This window comes from Pristiophorus japonicus, chromosome 11 (assembly GCF_044704955.1).
Source record: "Pristiophorus japonicus isolate sPriJap1 chromosome 11, sPriJap1.hap1, whole genome shotgun sequence".
In the NCBI taxonomy this organism is placed as follows: Eukaryota; Metazoa; Chordata; class Chondrichthyes; family Pristiophoridae; genus Pristiophorus; species Pristiophorus japonicus.
Genome location: NC_091987.1, coordinates 104,214,160 through 104,232,720, shown reverse-complemented (window position 1 = coordinate 104,232,720; position 18,561 = coordinate 104,214,160). Strand labels below are relative to the sequence as shown.

Here is an 18,561-nt window from a genome sequence, read left to right as displayed (position 1 = left end):
TTCCATTGACATGTCAGAGCCCCGCGTAACAATCGTTCGCGTGAATCGAATGGATGCAGTATCAAATATTTAGATCCATCCCCCTGACAACGGGCGATGCGGCGCTCCAGGCACATGCGCCTGGCGATGTCTCCAGGGAATTCTAGTTATTTTCCTCCTCAGTTTTTTTTGGTTACACACACAAAAGGGACAAAAAAGAGAATTGGTGCAAATCTCTATAAAGCATGGGGATTGGCCTCTGCTATTCAAAATGAGTTGACATAAACATCGGTCATACTTTTAAATGAGCAGCTCAAAATACTCCAGCAACAGCAACCAATTGCATTTATATAGCGACTTTTTAAAACGTCCCAAGGCATTCACAGGAATGTAATCAGACAACATTTGACACCGCGCCATCTAAGGAGATATTAGGGCAGGTGCCTAAATGCTTGGTCAAAGAGGTAGGTTTTAAGAAGCCTCATGGTAGATGCTGTTTCCCCTGGCTGGAGAGTCTAGAACTCGGGGTCACAGTCTCAGGATAAGGGGTCGGCCATTAAAGACTGAGATAAGGAGAAATTTCTTCACAGAGGGTTGTGAATCTTTGGAATTCTCGAGGGGACGTATGGTCTACTCCTGCTCCTAATTCTTATGTTTTTATGTTAAAGAAGGGAGAGAGGTAGAAATGCAGAGAGGTTTAGGGAGGAAATTACAGAGTTTAGGGCCTAGGCTGCTGAAGACATGGCCACCAATGATGGGGCAAAGGAAATCGGGGATGCACCAGAGGTCAGAATTGGAGATACACAGGGATCTCGGAGTGCTGTAGGACTGGAGGAGGTTACCGATATAGGGAGGGACGAGGCTATGGAGGGATTTGAACATAGGGATGAGAATCTTAAATTTGAGGCATTGCTGGATCGGGAACCAATGAAGGTCAGTGAACACAGGGATGATGTGACCTTCCTTTCTTCCTTTCTACTATTGGTGGCAGAGCGATCAACAACTATTCCCCTACACGCTGGAAATCACTTCCTAAACCCCTCTACCTTTCTACCTGTCTCCCCAGTTTGAGAAGGCTCCTCAACACCTACCTCTGATTGTGTTTTTGGCCATTCCTAGCTGCTACTTGGGCCCAAATCAATGGAATGGGGCTGTTTTCTGATAATTCTACAGTGTTCAGCTCCATTCACAACCCCTCTGATAATGAAGCAGTCCATGCCAGCCTGCAGCAAGATGTGGGCAACATCTAGATTTAGGCTAACAAGTGGCAAGCAATAGCATTGCATAAGAGCCAGACAATGACCATCCAATAAGACAAGATGCAGTCACATTCTACTGACCTTCAACGATACCTCCATCTCTGAGTCCTCCATTATCAACATCCGTCAGCATTGACCAGAAGCTTAATTGGACTAGCCAAATTAACAATGTGGCTACAAGAGGAGGGCAGAGGCTGGGTACTCTGTGGTGGGTGCTTACCTCCTCACCTCCTAAGTGCCTTTCCACCATCTATAAGACTCAACTCAAGATTGTGATTGAATACTCACCACTCATGTCGATGGATGCGGCCATAACAACACTCAATAATTTTGATACTACTCAAGTCAAACCAGTCTGTTTGATCGACAGCCCTGCCTCTGACATCAATATCCAACTCCTCTAGCATTGATGCATTGCGTTTGCTGTATCATCATCATAGGCAGTTCCTCGGAATCGAGGAAGACTTGCTTCCAATCTTAGCATGAGTTCTTAGGTGGCTGTACAGTTCAATACGAGAACCACAGTCTCTGTCACAGATGGGACAGATAGTCATTGAGGGAAAGGGTGGGCAGGGAGCCTGGTTTGCCGCACGCTCCTTCCTGCCTGTGCTTGATTTCTGCATGCTCTCGGCGACGATACTCGAGGAGCTCAGCGCCCTCCCGAATGCACTTCCTCCACTTAGGGCGGTCTACGGCCAAGGACTCCCAGGTGTCAGTGGGGATGTCACACTTTATCAGGGAGGCTTTAAGGGTGTCCTTGTAACGTTTCCTCTACCCATCTTTGGCTCGTTTGCCGTGGACGAGTTCCAACAGGATGCACTGCAGCAGCTTCACAAGCTTACAACAGCATTTCTCAGGCCCATAACCTCTACTACTGAGAAGGACAGGAGCAGCAATGTCATGGGAACAGCTTCCCCTCCAAGTCACATGCTATCCTGACTTGGACATATACCACCATTCCTTCATTGTTACTGGGTCACTATCCTGGAATTCCTTGCCCAATACCATGGTGGGATCATCATTACCACAAGAAATACAATGGTTTAAGGAGAAGGTCCACCACCACCTTCTCAGGGAAACTAGGGATGGACAATAAATGCAGCCTTGCCCGTATTGCCCACATCTGAAGAGCACATAGAAAAATGTCTGCTGTAGGCTCAATTTCTTCAACAATGTCCATAAACTCTGACTCATGCAGAGCTCCGCTACACACATTTTATCCTGGATTCATTCAGCAAAGCCTTCAGACTTCATAGCCCTGCACTTGAGCAATCTCTCATAGTTGCCAACTGTCTGCTTTCAGAGCAGACATACGCTTTTCTAACTGATGTCGGTGCTGCTTGCACTGTGGCTCCAAAGTCCATTGATCTGAAGCTGCTTGAACTTGCACTATAATGGATCATACCTCAGCTCTTCTGCACAAGCACGGCATTTCAGCACATGAGCACAGAAGCTGAAATGGCCCTTATCAAAGTCACCATGACATCCTATGTGACTGTGACCGTGGTGAACTATTTCTCCTCATTCATTTCACCCTTTTTGCAGCCTTTGACATGGTTGATCACACCATCCTTCTCCAACGCCTCTCCTCAAATTTCCAGCTGAGTGGAACTGGCCTCGCCTGGTTCTATTCCTATCTATTTAGTCATTGAAAGAGAATCCCCTCAATTATTTACCTTCCTGTTCCAGCACCATTACTTTTGGAGTCCCTCAAGGATCTATCCTGGTCCCTCCTATTTCTCATCTACATGGTGCCCCTTGATGACATCATCTGAAAACACATCAGGTTCGACATGTGTACTGACGATACGCATCTCTACCTCACCACCAACTTTCTCGACCTCTGATTTGTCACTTTGCTTGTCCAACGTCAGATAAGCTGAAATTTCCTCCAATTAAATGTTGGGGAAACAAAAGACAATACTTTTGTCCCTGTCATGAACTCCATTCCCTAGCCATTGACTCCCTCCCTCTCCCTGGCCAGTCTGAGGCTGAACCTGGACTGTTTACAACCACAACATCCTATCTGACTCTGAGTTGAACTTCCAACCCCAAATCCTCTCCATCACCAAGATGGTCTATTTTCACCTCCATAATATCGCCTGTCTCCACCCATGCCTCAGCTCATCTGCTGCTAAATCCCTAATTCATAGCATTGTTACCTGTAGACCTGACTATTCCAATGATGTCTGGGCCGGCCTCCCACCTTACACCCTCTACATCAGCTGTGGCTCAGTGGGTAGCACAGTTGCCTCTAGATCAGAAGGTTGTGGGTTCAAATACCCACTCCAGGGACCTGAGCACATAAATCTAGGCTGACACTCCAGTGCAGTATTGAGAGAGTACTGCACTGTTGGAAGTGCTATCTTTCAGATGAGATGATAAACTTAGGCCCTGTCTGCTCTCTCAGGTGGATGTAGAAGATCCCATGGCATCATTTTGAAAAAGAGCAGGGGAGTTATCCCTGGTGCCCTGGCCTCAATCAACACAACCAAAAATCAGATTATCTGGCCATTATCAATCATATTGCTGTTTGTGGGAGCTTGCTGTGTGCAAATTGGCTGATGTGTTTGCCACATGACAGCAGTGATTACACTCGAAAAGTACTTCATTGGCTGCAAAGCGCTCTGAGATGTCCGGTGGTTGTGAAAGGCGATTTATAAATGCAAGTCTTTTTTTTGTAAATTCAGCTCATCCAGAACTCAGCTGCCTGTATCCTAACTTGCATCAAGTACTGTTCACCCATCACCCCTGTATTCGCTGGCCTACATTGCCTCCCGGCCTGGCAGCGATTTTAAAATTCTCATCCTTGTGTTCAAATTCCTCCATGGCCTTGCCCCTCCCTATCTCTGTAACCTCCTCCAGCCCTCCAACCCCCCGAGATCTCGGCGCTCTTTCCAATTCTGACCTCTTGCATATCCCCAATTTTCATCGCTCCACCATTTGTGGCCGTGCCTTCAGCTGCCTGGGCCCCAAGCTCTCGAATTCCGTCCCCAAACCTCTCCTCCTTTAAGACGCTCCTTAAAACCTACTTCTTTGACCAAGCTTTTGATCACCTGTCCTAATATCTCTTTATGTGGCTCGGTGTCAAATTTTGTCTGATAATGCTCCTGTGACGCGCCTTGGGCGTTTTTACCATGTTAAAGGTGTTATATAAATGTAAGTTGTTGTTGAATAGCCTCGCATGCCCTATTCCATTTTCGTTTGTTGTCACTTCTTTATTTAGCCACAGCATCCTATAATTTGAAGTAGTCTGCATATTTTTAACTGTACTGCACCTTTGCAATCTCCATTTTAAAAATTGTGTTGATCTACAGTCCTGTGTGTCATTTTCTCTTTCTACCTCACCTCAGTTGCTCACACCTTAGCTAGCTTCCTGGTCAGCTAACTCACCAGCTGTAAATTTCCAGTTTTTTGTTGTTTATAGTTCAGATATCCTTGACTGGCGGTTTTAATTTTCAGACATGTCAGTCTGACCGTTTCCACATGAACCACATTTTACAAAGTGAGAAGAAAATTAACGCTGCTTTTTTTATTGAATAGAGTAAATGCACCTTTAAGTACCATGTATTTTATTGTGTACTACTCAGAGTGAAAAATACGGGCATTGCAGGCTATTAAAATTAATGTTTAACTTCTCTAAACTTGCAGCAACTACTCCCCGGGCAGTTGCTGTTCTGCAATCTCATTGGTCCGTCCCGTTCACTTGCCATATAGGGAGGGTGCACGAGCTCCGCGGCTCAAACCCGGTGGGCGGATGATTGACGGGTGGGCGGGTGATTGACGGCTCGATTGGCCTGTCACGCGCCTGCTCAGCCCGGGTGAGCCCGCAGGGACACTCCTCACAGCCAATCAACGCGCCACAGGGGGGCGGGCCTTAGGTCACCCACTAGGTCTAGGTGGCTTTGCGCAGTTGTACCGTCTTCTCGTGTGCCGTGCATGGGTGGGAGGTTACAGGGTTGGAATCCTTGCAGCTATTTTTGTTTCATCTCTTTCTGTTTTTAAATCTTTCATTTGGGATTGTCGTTGAGAGAAGCCATGGTTATCAAGGTCTTTATTGCAACCCAGTCCGGTTCCACCGCGGTAAGTGAGGTTATTTATGTTTCCTCTTTTCGTTCCTCATTCACTGTGGAGCAGCGTTTCTTTTTTTATCCAGCACAGCTGATAACACATACCAGATCTGCAGCAGCAATCAGTCAAACACACACGCACACACGTTCCCAAACAGTGCACACAGACATGTCCAGAATTGCAACTTGCATTTTAACTTTTTTTTAAATATTTGTAAAAGTTACAACAATTTTGCTTTAAATTATAATAAATGTTTGCATTCTACCATTAGAACGTATTTGAGTCTAACACAGTCTGTTGTTAGCAGTGCGAGAGTACAGTAGAGCACAAGTGTTGGGCTCCCCTGATGGTTCTGCGAGTTCAGACAACATGTAGTTGAGCTGTACAGAACTGCAAGGTATCGAGTTCAATCGCCGATCTATGCTGAGTTAGTTGATCTCAGCAAGGTTGAATGTGCGGCTGCTATAATGGCCTTCAGCACTCCAGGGTTAGGGAAGGAAAGCTCTTTTTAAGGGTTCCTGGTACTGATTGCTGTCCAGTGATCCTTATTGGCAGTGTATCTGTATAATCGTGGAGTGAGCTGTGATGCTATAGTCTGGGCTGAGTCAATTGATCTCAGCCGGGATGATAGTAGGGTGTTGGATCTACAATTGGCTCAGACAGGGATCCACACCAGTCAGGGTGCCCGTACCTGATTATTATCTGGTAACTCATGCTGCAAATATGTATGTGTGCCTAAAGATTAGATGAGGACAGAATGAGGCTTGGCAGTGATGCCATCTTGGGTGAATTGGCGTGGCAACTTTCACTGACTGTCTGGGTCCTTGCCATTCTTTATAGAAGCAGTGACCGGCATCAGTAGCGCTGTATCCCAGCAGAGTCAATTGTTTCAGAAGAGGAGGGAAGAAGCCACTTGGTTGAGAGGAGGCTAAAAATAGTTACACATTTTTCAAGTTAAAATTCTATCTTAATTTTAAAATATATTATTAAGCTTTGTTAACTGAATAAAGAGCAACAGTAAAGGGCACAGGATCAAACTTTAAAAAAAATGCCTTTGCTTCTTGGGTTCAGTTGCAGAAACCTTGTAAAATGCTTCTAACTTGGCAAATGGGATTTGTACTTTTTTTAAAGTTTTAACTATAACATTGAACAGAAGGAACCCCACCTCCCTGTATCTACCCTGTCTAGCCCTGTAAGAATTTTGTATGTTTCAATAAGATCACCTCTCATTCACCTAAACTCCAGAGAATATAGGCCTAGTCTACTTAATCTCTCCTCATAGGACCCCTGCCCCCCCACCCCAGAATCAGTCTGGTGAACCTTTGTTGCACTCCCTCTCTGGCAAGTATATCCTTCCTTGGGTAAAGAGACCAAAACTGAAAGAACATTCGAAGCATTAGTTTGTTTTCTCGTGCTGCTGTTAATGGGAAGATGTAATCCATATTCAACAAAAGTCTTTTTTTCTTTCTTCTCACACCCCAATGATTTTGGACAAAGTTCTAATCGGTTTCTTGGAAGTATTACTTGTGGTGCAGTTCTAAGTCACCTAGACCGAAAGGTTAGTTAGGTGATCTCGGCATGCAGTACAATAATCTCAGTGCACCTGAGCTGCGAAGGAGAAATATCAGCCAGCACTACTGATCGCTATCCAGTGACCTCCGTCTGTCTGTTCCCCACCTCCATTCACCCATGGACTTCAAATGATGAAAGCCAGAACTTAAAGGGCAAGAGGTCAACAGGATAATTAAACTAACTGCATTCCTGATACTGACCAACTCTAAATCTTCTCAATACCTTTACATCCAATCATACTAAGCAGAATTGTTTTTCAGATGAAATTTATCCTGATGTGCTTTTTAGCTTGCATCTTCCCTAGAATAATGTCCATGCCTGCACATACAACTCCTCCAATGCACCTTTGGCCACCCACAAGGAAATGTGGCCAACAAACCAGTATAATGCTAGAACAACAACTTGCATTTATATAGCACCTTTAACGTAGTAAAATGTCTCGAGGCTCTTCACAGGAGCGTCGCTGAGGCATGAGTCCGGGGTCGGCGAGGCCTATAAAGGCCGCGAGATCAGCAGTCGGGAGGTGAGTCCGGGGTCGGCGAGAGGCCTGCGAAGGCTGCGAGATCAGCAGTCGGGAGGTGCGTGGAGAGGCGTGAGTCTGTGGTCGGCAAGAGGCCTATAAAGGCCGCGAGATCAGCAGTCGAGAGGCGTGAGTCCGGGGTCGGAGAGGCCTATAAAGGCCGCAAGATCAGCAGTCGGGAGGCGTGAGTCCGGGGTCGGAGAGGCCTATAAAGGCGGAGCTTGTGCAGCTGCAGGGAGAAGGCAAAAAAGAAGTAGAAAGAAACACAGGTGATGTCACAGCCAAGGGGGTAAGTGATTGGCTGGTGATTGGCGAGTAGTTTTTCTTTTTTCTCTTCTATAACAGTGAGTAAACTTTAGCATTGTTGTTGCCAATTTAAGTGTATCTAAGGGTTAAGTCATGGCAGGAGAGCTCGGACACGTGATATGCTCCTCCTGTACCATGTGGGTACTCGGGGGCACTTCCGGTGTTCCTGACGACTACATGTGCGGGAAGTGTATCCGCCTCCAGCTCCTGACGGTCCGCGTTGCGGAATTGGAGCAGAGGGTGGATTTACTCTGGAGCATCCACGATGCTGAGAATGACGTGGGTAGCACATGTAGCGAGTTGGTCTTACCGCAGGTGAAGGGTCCACAGCCAGATAGGGAGTGGAAGACCAGCAGGAAGAGCAGTGCAAGGAAGGTAGTGCAGGGGTCCCCTGCGGTCATCCCCCTGCAAAACAGATACACCGCTTTGAGTACTGTTGAGGGAGATGACTCATCAGGGGAGGGCAGCAGCAGCCAAGTTTATGGCACCGTGGCTGGCTCTGCTGCACAGGAGGGCAGCAAAAAGAGTGGGAGAGCAATAGTGATAGGAGATTCAATGGTAAGGGGAATAGACAGGCGTTTCTGCGGCCGCAATCCATACTCCAGGATGGTATGTTGCCTCCCTGGTGCAAGGGTCAAGGATGTCTCTGAGCGGGTGCATGACATTCTGAAAAGGGAGGGTTAACAGCCAGTTGTCGTGGTGCACAATGATCTAGGTTTAAAAAAAGGGATGAGGTCCTACGAGACGAATTTAAGGAGCTAGGAGCTAAATTAAAACATAGGACCTCAAAAGTAGTAATCTCGGGATTGCTACCAGTGCCACGAGCTAGTCAGAGTAGGAATCGCAGGATAGCTCGGATGAATACGTGGCTTGAGCAGTGGTGCAGCAGGGAGGGATTCAAATTCCTGGGGCATTGGAACCGGTTCTGGGGGAGGTGGGACCAGTACAAACCGGACGGTCTGCACCTGGGCATGACCGGAACCAATGTCTTAGGGGGGAGTGTTTGCTAGTGCTGTTGGGGGGAGTTAAACTAATATGGCAGGGGGATGGGAACCAATGCAGGGAGACAGAGGGAAACAAAATGGATACAAAAGCAAAAGACAGAAAGGAGATGAGTAAAAGTGGAGGGCAGAGAAACCCAAGGCAAAAAACAAAAAGGGCCACTGTATAGCAAAATTCTAAAGGGTCAATGTGTAATAAAAAGGCAAGCATGAAAGCTCGGTGCCTCAATGCAAGGAGTATTCGGAACCCAGGAGAGGGCTCTGAGCTAGTTAGAGTGGGTGAGAGCTCAGATGAACAGGACCCCAAGAAAGAATGCAAAAGGCAGGAGGCAACAGAGCAGAGTAGTACTGGGGTAAGTGTAAACCACAAGGTGATAGGAAGGGACAATATGTATGAATATAAAGGGGCTGCAGAAGGGTTCAAAACTAAAAATCATGGTTTAAAAACTAGTATTAAAACACACTACCTAAACGCACGCAGCTTTCGAAATAAAGTAAATGAGTTGACGGCACAAATCATTACAAATGGGTATGATTTGGTGGCCATTACAGAAACGTGGTTGCAGGGTGGCCAAGACTGAGAATTAAAAATACAGGGGTATCTGACAATTCGGAAAGATAGACAAGAAGGGAAAGGAGGTGGGGTAGCTTTGTTAATAAAGGAAGATATCAGGGCAGTTGTGAGAGACGATATTGGCTCTAATGAACAAAATGTTGAATCACTGTGGGTGGAGATTAGAGATAGTAAGGGGAAAAAGTCACTGGTGGGCGTAGTTTATAGGCCCCCAAATAATAACTTCACATGGGGCGGGCAATAATCAATGCAATAATGGAGGCATGTGAAAAAGGAACGGCAGTAATCATGGGGGATTTTAACCTACATATCGATTGGTCAAATCAAATCGCATGGGGTAGCCTTGAGGAGGAATTCATAGAATGCATACGGGATTGTTTCTTAGAACAGTATGTTACAGAACCTACAAGGGAGCAAGCTATCTTAGATCAGGTCCTGTGTAATGAGACAGGAATAATAAACGATCTCCTAGTAAAAGATCCCCTCAGAATGAGTGATCACAGTATGGTTGAATTTGTAATACAGATTGAGGGTGAGGAAGTAGTGTCTCAAACGTGTGTACTATGCTTAAACAAAAGGGACTACAGTGGGATGAGGGCAGAGTTGGCTAAAGTGGACTGGACTAAACGGTGGCACAGTTGAGGAACAGTGCAGGACTTTTAAGGAGCTCTTTCATAGTGCTCAACAAAAATATATTCCAGTGAAAAAGAAGGGATAACCAGCCGTGGATAACCAAGGAAATAAAGGAGAGTATCAAATTAAAAACCAATGCGTATAAGGTGGCCAAGGTTAGTGGGAAACGAGAAGATTGGGAAAATTTTAAACGACAGCAAAGAATGACTAAGAAAGCAATAAAGAAAGGAAAGATAGATTACGAAAGTAAACTTGCACAAAACATAAAAACAGATAGTAAAAGCTTTTACCGATATATAAAATGGAAAAGAGTGACTAAAGTAAATGTTGGTCCCTTAGAAGATGAGAAGGGGGATTTAATAATGGGAAATGTGGAAATGGCTGAGACCTTAAACAATTATTTTGCTTCGGTCTTCACAGTGGAAGACATAAAAACCATGCCAAAAATTGCTGGTCACAGGAATGTGGGAAGGGAGGACCTTGAGATAATCACTATCACTAAGGGGGTAGTGCTGGACAGGCTAATGGGACTCAAGGTAGACAAGTCCCCTGGTCCTGATGAAATGCATCCCAGGGTATTAAAAGAGATGGCGGAAGTTATAGCAGATGCATTCGTTATAATCTACCAAAATTCTCTGGACTCTGGGGAGGTACCAGCGGATTGGAAAGCAGCTAATGTAACGCCTCTGTTTAAAAAAGGGGGCAGACAAAAGGCAGGTAACTATAGGCCGGTTAGTTTAACATCTGTAGTGGGGAAAATGCTTGAAGCTATCATTTAAGGAAGAAATAGCGGGACATCTAGATAGGAATAGTGCAATCAAGCAGACGCAACATGGATTCATGAAGGGGAAATCATGTTTAACTAATTTACTAGAATTCTTTAAGGATATAACAAGCATGGTGGACAGAGATGTACCGATGGATGTGGTGTATTTAGATTTCCAAAAGGCATTTGATAAGGTGCCACACAAAAGGTTACTGCAGAAGATCAAGGTACGCGGAGTCACAGGAAATGTATTAGCATGGATCGAGAATTGGCTAGCTAACAGAAAGCAGAGAGTTGGGATAAATGGGTCCTTTTCGGGTTGGAAATCGGTGGTTAGTGGTGTGCTACAGGGATCGGTGCTGGGACCACAACTGTTTACAATATACATAGATGACCTGGAAGAGGGGACAGAGTGTAGTGTAACAAAATTTGCAGATGACACAAAGATTAGTGGGAAAGCGGGTTGTGTAGAGGACACAGAGAGGCTGCAAAGAGATTTAGATAGGTTAAGCGAATGGGCTAAGGTTTGGCAGATGGAATACAATGTTGGAAAATGAGAGATCATCCACTTTGGGGGGGGGAAAAAAAACAGTAAAAGGGAATATTATTTGAATGGGGAGAAATTACAACATGCTGCGGTGCAGAGGGACCGGGGGTGAATCCCAAAAAGTTAGTTTGCAGGTGCAGCAGGTAATCAGGAAGGCGAATGGAATGTTGGCCTTCATTGCGAGAGGGATGGAGTACAAAAGCAGGGAGGTCCTGCTGCAACTGTACAGGGTATTGGTGAGGCCACTCCTGGAGTACTGCGTGCAGTTTTGGTCACCTTACTTGAGGAAGGATATACTAGCTTTGGAGGGGGTACAGAGACTATTCACTAGGCTGATTCCGGAGATGAGAGGGTTACCTTATGATGATAGATTGGGTCTTTACTCGTTGGAGTTCAGAAGGATGAGGGGTGATCTTATAGAAACATTTAAAATGATGAAAGGGTAGACAAGATCGAGGCAGAGAGGTTGTTTCCACTAGTCTGGGAGACTAGAACTAGGGGGCACAGCCTCAAAATACGGGGGAGCCAATTTAAAACCGAGTTGAGAAGGAATTTCTTCTCCCAGAGGGTTGTGAATCTGTGGAATTCTCTGCCCAAGGAAGCAGTTGAGGCTAGCTTATTGAATGTATTCAAATCACAGATAGATAGATTTTTAACCAATAAGGGAATTAAGGGTTATGGGAGCGGGCGGGTAAGTGGAGCTGAGTCCACGGCCAGATCAGCCATGATCTTGTTGAATGGCGGAGCAGGCTCGAGGGGCTAGATGGCCTACTCCTGTTCCTAATTCTTATGTTCTTATATCAAACAATATTTGACACCGTGTCACAAATGGAGATATTGGGACAGGTGACCAAAAGCTTGGTCAAAAAGGTAGGTTTTAAGCAGTGTCTTAAAGGGGGAGAGGGAGAGATTTATAGAGGGAATTCCAGGGCTTGGGACCAAGACAGCTGTGAGCTGCCAATAATACAGCATTGAAAATTGGGGATGCATAAGAGGCCAGAATTGGAAGAGTGCAGAGATCTGAGATGTAGGGCTGGGGGAAGTTACAGAGATCGGGAGTCGTGAGGCCATGGAGGGATATGAAAACGACGATGAGAATTTTAAAATCAAGGTGTTGCTGGACAAGGAGCCAATGTGGGGCAATGAATACTGAATGTGACTTGGTGCGAGTTAGGATACGGACAGTAGAGCTTCAGATGAGAGAAAGACTTTTATTTATATAGCGTCTTTCACGACCTCCGGACATCCTGAAGCGCTTTACAGCTAATGAAGTACCTGTACCTTTTTGAAATGTTTTAATTATTGTAATGTGTGAGCTGACGTTTACGGAAGGTGCAAGGTGGAAAACCGGCTTGGAGAACATTGGAATAGTTTATAACCTCACACTCTGTGTTGCTACAATTTGAGCACCAAGGAGAAATTATTAACAAAGTTGTAGTTTCTCCTGCCTATATGCCAGAAAATTGATTTTATAACTGAGGCATTTCAGCTTTAATTTCCACCTGAATCTTTTGTTCAGGGGAGGGGGAGCAGGAAGGGTAAAGTGTTCACCTATTTTGCACACTAGCTGCCACCCACAAATAAAATGCAATATGAAAATGAGAAGATCCAGCTGCTGCTTACTGACTGATTTACTATATCTTTTTCATGTAATTTATGTCGTGTATTTGTTAATATTGTGCTGTTTTTTTTCTAATTGCAACAACATTGCTACAACTGCACCAAACACACCCTCCCCTTTGCCTTCCCGCCACCCCTCCCCCCCCCTCCCCTTTGCCTTCCCGCCCCCACCTCCCCTTTGCCTCCCCCCCCCCCCCCCCCCCGGCAAACAAGAAACAAGTCTGCTGCAATTCCATGACTTTTTGAGTCTGCAAATGTTTAAACCGCCAGGTGTTTCTGGATGGCTTTTCTAAAATGAATCAAATGATCCATCTCATCTGTATATATTTTGTGAACTACTGTTGTTGAGGCTTGACAGTCTGATTGCATATTTCAAAATACATCCTCTGGCAGAGTTGGCTAAAGTAGACTGGAAACACAGACTAAACGGTGGCACAATTGAGGAACAGTGGAGGACTTTTAAGGAGCTCAACAAAAATATATTCCAGTGAAAAAGAAGGGCGGTAAGAGAAGGGATAACCAGCCGTGGATAACCAAGGAAATAAAGGAGAGTATCAAATTAAAAACCAATGCGTTTAAGGTGGCCAAGGTTAGTGGGAAACTAGAAGATTGGGAAAATTTTAAACGACAGCAAAGAATGACTAAGGAAGCAATAAAGAAAGGAAAGATAGATTACGAAAGTAAACTTGCGCAAAACATAAAAACACATAGTAAAAGCTTTTACCGATATATAAAATGAAAAGAGTGACTAAAGTAAATGTTGGTCCCTTTTAGAAGATGAGAAGGGGGATTTAATAATGGGAAATGTGGAAATAGCTGAGACCGTAAACAATTATTTTGCTTCGGTCTTCACAGTGGAAGACACAAAAATCATGTCAAAAATTGATGGTCACGGAAATGTGGGAAGGGAGGACCTTGAGACAATCACTATCACTAGCGGGGTAGTGCTGGACAGGCTAATGGATCTCCAGGTAGACAAGTCTCCTGGTCCTGATGAAATGCATTCCAGGGTATTAAGAGATGGCGGAAGTTATAGCAGATGCATTCATTATAATCTACCAAAATTCTCTGGACTCTGTGGGGGCACTAGCGGATTGGAAAGCAGCTAATGTAACGCCTCTGTTTTTTTAAAAAAAAAAGGGGCAGACAAAAGACAGGTAACTATAGGCCGGTTAGTTTAACATCTGTAGTGGGGGAAAATGCTTGAAGCTATCATTAAGGAAGAATTAGCGGGACATCTAGATAGGAATAGTGCAATCAAGCAGACGCAACATGGATTCATGAAGGGGAAATCATGTTTAACTAATTTACTGGAATTCTTTGAGGATATAACGAGCATGGGGGATAGAGGTGTACCAATGGATGTGGTGTATTTAGATTTCCAAAAGGCATTCGATAAGGTGCCACACAAAAGGTTACTGCAGAAGATAAAGGTAGGCGGAGTCAGAGGAAATGTATTAGCATGGATCGAGAATTGGCTGGCTAACAGAAAGCAGAGAGTCGGGATAAATGGGTTCTTTTCAAGTTGGAAATCGGTGGATAGTGGTGTGCCACAGGGATCGGTGCTGGGATCACAACTGTTTACAATATACATAGATGACCTGGAAGAGGGGACAGAGTGTAGCGTAACAAAATTTGCAGATGACACAAAGATTAGTGGGAAAGCGGGTTGTGTAGAGGACACAGGCTGCAAAGAGATTTAGATAGGTTAAGCGAATGGGCTAAGGTTTGGCAGATGGAATACAATGTCGGAAAATGTGAGATCATCCACCTTGGGGGGGGGGGGGGGGGGGGAGAAACAGTAAAAGGGAATATGATTTGAATGGGGAGAAATTACAACATGCTGCGGTGCAGAGGGACCTGGGGGTCCTTGTGCATGAACCCCAAAAAGTTAGTTTGCAGGTGCAGCAGGTAATCAGGAAGGCAAATGGAATGTTGGCCTACATTGCGAGAGGGATGGAGTACAAAAGCAGGGAGGTCCTGCTGCAACTGTGCAGGGTATTGGTGAGGCCGCATCTGGAGTACTGCGTGCAGTTTTGGTCACCTTATTTAAGGAAGGATATACTAGCTTTGGAGGGGGTACAGAGACGATTCACTCGGCTAATTCCGGAGATGAGGGGGTTACTTTATGATAGATTGAGTAGACTGGGTCTTTACTCGTTGGAGTTCAGAAGGATGAGGGGTGATCTTATAGAAACATTTAAAATAACGAAAGGGATAGACAAGATAGAGCAGAGAGCTTGATTCCACTGGTCTGGGAGACTAGAACTAGGGGACACAAGATACAGGGGAGCCAATTTAAAACCGAGTTGAGAAGGAATTTCTTCTCCCAGAGGGTTGTGAATCTGTGGAATTCTCTGCCCAAGGAAGCAGTTGAGGCTAGCTCATTGAATGTATTCAAATCACAGATATAGATTTTTAACCAATAAGGGAATTAAGGATTATGGGGAGCGGGCGGGTAAGTGGAGCTGAGTCCACGGCCAGATCAGTCATGATCTTGTTGAATGGCGGAGCAGGCTCGAGGGACTAGATGGCCTACTCCTGTTCCTAATTCTTATGTTCTGATGTTCTTTGCTATTATATGTTATTTTTCACTCTTGATCCACATTTTCACTCGGGGAAATATAACCTGAATAAATATATTCACGGGCTATCATGGTTCAAGAAGACGGCTCACCACCACCTTTTCAAGGGCAACTAGCAATGGGCAATAAATGCTGGCCTTGCTAGCAGTGCCCATATTTCCAAGAATGAATTTTTAAGAACTGTTTTGGAGAGAAAGATAACCAAGCTAATAAAGTCTGTTAATTTTTTTGGTTTGTTAGTAGCTTTTCTGTTCAAACTGTAGCCAGTTTGGTAGATAGTAGACTTTTGATATGGTACCCAGAGAGAGCAGACAAATGTAGAGTTGTTTCAAAATTCAGTTATAAGATTATAAAAATATTTATTTCGTATTTCCCTCCATGGTTTAGTGGTTAAAAGCAGCACATTTCCAAGCACTATATCATATAGACAGACCAGAATATCGAAGACTTGATTCAATGCCAAATTAGCTGATTCCAGGGGCAGGTGTATGTTGTGCTAAAATTGATCTCGGCACCCTGGGCCAGGGAGCGGAAAAATAATCAGCCAGAGCTCCTACACCTGATTCCTGTTTGGTGGCCTCTGCTAGAAAGTGCTCACATGCATGGTGATTGAAAGTAGGATCAAGTTTAGCTGTGTCAGTCTGGCATATGGATCACTTAGCTGTTGTCAATGTTGCTGTAGTATTGGTTAACGAGAGGTGTAATTAAATTGGGACATGTGGGTTTAATCTCTGAAGCAGTGAGTCAGTGGAGCAGGGGATGCACGTTTGGAGTAGATCACCTTGAGTAGAAGGGTCAGGGCTGTTGTCGGATTTGTAAATCAATGTGTTGGCGAACAAGGAATTAGTGAGGCTTAGTATGGACAGTGGTAATGAGAGTGCGCGATCTGAACTGTGGTTGCAGAGTTTTGTATCAATTGAACTTTGTAAAGAATAGGCAAAGGGCATTCAAGAAGTCAATCTTTAAGCGATGAAGATACAGATTAGAAAGAACTGTAAACGGGCAATGTTGGTTGGTGGGATATAAATGTTAGCTCAGGATTAAACTGGATGGGGACATTGTGGACCATCTGATCCAGCCTCAGTGACCAGCTGAAAATGTTGATCGAAGAGGCGCCAGAGGATCATGGGGCCCAAGTTTCGGGCCGCGACGAAACCTGGACGCCCGTTTTTCACGCCACAAAGTGCGCCTAAAAAAAAAAACTCACCTATTCTCCGGCTCCCAGCAGGTCCTCTGGAGCTGGGCGCAGCGCAGCATGAGCTGTGGGGGGCCGGAGCCAAGTCCCTGCGCTGAAAACAGTGCCGGGACATCTGCACATGTGCGCTACAGTGGGCGCGCATGTGCAGTAACTCCAGGCGCCCAAAATTGTGGGAGGGGCCCGAAGCACGCAGCCCCGAGCCCTGGCCGAATGGCCTCACTGGGGCTGCGTGGATAAGGCTCACCTCCCACCCGAACTGACACGAACCCCCCGGCGACCCGACCTCCGCCCCCCACCTCCCCCCCCCCCCCCCCCAGGCGACCCGATCTCCGCCCCCCACGACCCGACTCCCCCCCCCCACCCCCACCTCTGCGACTCCGCTCCTCTCCCCCCCCCCCCCGCACCTCTGCGACTCGACTCCCCCCGCCCCCACCCCCGCGACTCCCCCCGCCCCCGCCCCCGCGACTCCCCCCGCCCCCGCGACTCCCCCCGCCCCCGCGACTCCCCCCGCCCCCGCGACTCCCCCCGCCCCCGCGACTCCCCCCGCCCCCGCGACTCCCCCCGCCCCGCGACTCCCCCCGCCCCCGCGACTCCCCCCGCCCCCGCCCCCGCGACTCCCCCCGCCCCCGCCCCCGCGACTCCCCCCGCCCCCGCCCCCGCGACTCCCCCCGCCCCCGCCCCCGCGACTCCCCCCGCCCCCGCCCCCGCGACTCCCCCCGCCCCCGCCCCCGCGACTCCCCCCGCCCCCGCGACTCCCCGCCCCGCCCCCCGCGACTCCCCCCGCCCCCGCCCCCGCGACTCCCCCCGCCCCCGCCCCCGCGACTCCCCCGCCCCCGCCCCCGCGACTCCCCCCGCCCCCGCCCCCGCGACTCCCCCCCGCCCCCGCCCCCGCGACTCCCCCCGCCCCCGCCCCCGCGACTCCCCCGCCCCCGCCCCCGCGACTCCCCCCGCCCCCGCCCCCGCGACTCCCCCCGCCCCCGCCCCCGCGACTCCCCCGCCCGCCCCCGCCCCCCGCGACTCCCCCCGCCCCCGCCCCCGCGACTCCCCCCGCCCCCGCCCCCGCGACTCCCCCGCCCCCGCGACTCCCCCCGCCCCCGCGACTCCCCCGCCCCCCGACTCCCCGCCCCCCCGCGACTCCCCCGCCCCCGCCCGCGACTCCCCCCGCCCCCGCCCCCGCGACTCCCCCGCCCCCGCCCCCGCGACTCCCCCCGCCCCGCCCGCGACTCCCCCGCCCCCGCGACTCCCCCCGCCCCCGCGACTCCCCCCGCCCCGCCCCCGCGACTCCCCCGCCCCCGCGACTCCCCCCGCCCCCGCCCCCGCGACTCCCCCCGCCCCCGCGACTCCCCCGCCCCCGCCCCGCGACTCCCCCCGCCCCCCGCGACTCCCCCCGCCCCCGCCCCCGCGACTCCCCCCGCCCCCGCGACTCCCCCCGCCCCCGCCCCCGCGACTCCCCCCGCCCCCGCGACTCCCCCCGCCCCCGCCCCCGCGACTCCCCCGCCCCCGCCCCCGCGACTCCCCCGCCCCCGCCCCCGCGACTCCCCCGCCCCCGCCCCCGCGACTCCCCCGCCCGCCCCCGCGACTCCCCCCGCCCCCGCGACTCCCCCCGCCCCCGCCCCCGCGACTCCCCCCGCCCCCGCGACTCCCCCCGCCCCCGCCCCCGCGACTCCCCCGCCCCCGCGATCCTTTCTCTCTATGATCTCGCCCCGCTCCCCCCGCCCCCGCCCCCCGCGACTCCCCCCGCCCCCGCGACTCCCCCCGCCCCCGCGACTCCCCCGCCCCCGCGACTCCCCCCGCCCCCGCGACTCCCCCCGCCCCCGCGACTCCCCCGCCCCCGCCCCCGCGACTCCCCCCGCCCCCGCCCCCGCGACTCCCCCGCCCCCGCGACTCCCCCCGCCCCCGGCCCCCGCGACTCCCCCCGCCCCCGCCCCCG

General features: G+C 49.2%; 1 protein-coding gene across 7 annotated transcripts in view; it reads left to right on the top strand.

Annotated features, from left to right (window-relative positions):
- The first annotated feature begins 5,135 nt into the window (after positions 1-5,135).
- sh3bgr (SH3 domain binding glutamate-rich protein) overlaps positions 5,136-18,561 on the top strand; it is a 61,013-nt gene continuing 47,587 nt past the window's right edge. For all 7 annotated transcript variants that reach the window (XM_070893842.1, XM_070893840.1, XM_070893839.1 and 4 more), the window contains exon 1: positions 5,136-5,321. In XM_070893842.1, the coding sequence (XP_070749943.1) occupies positions 5,277-5,321 (45 nt within the window). In that variant the 5' untranslated portion in view covers positions 5,136-5,276. The remainder of the gene's footprint in view (positions 5,322-18,561) is intronic.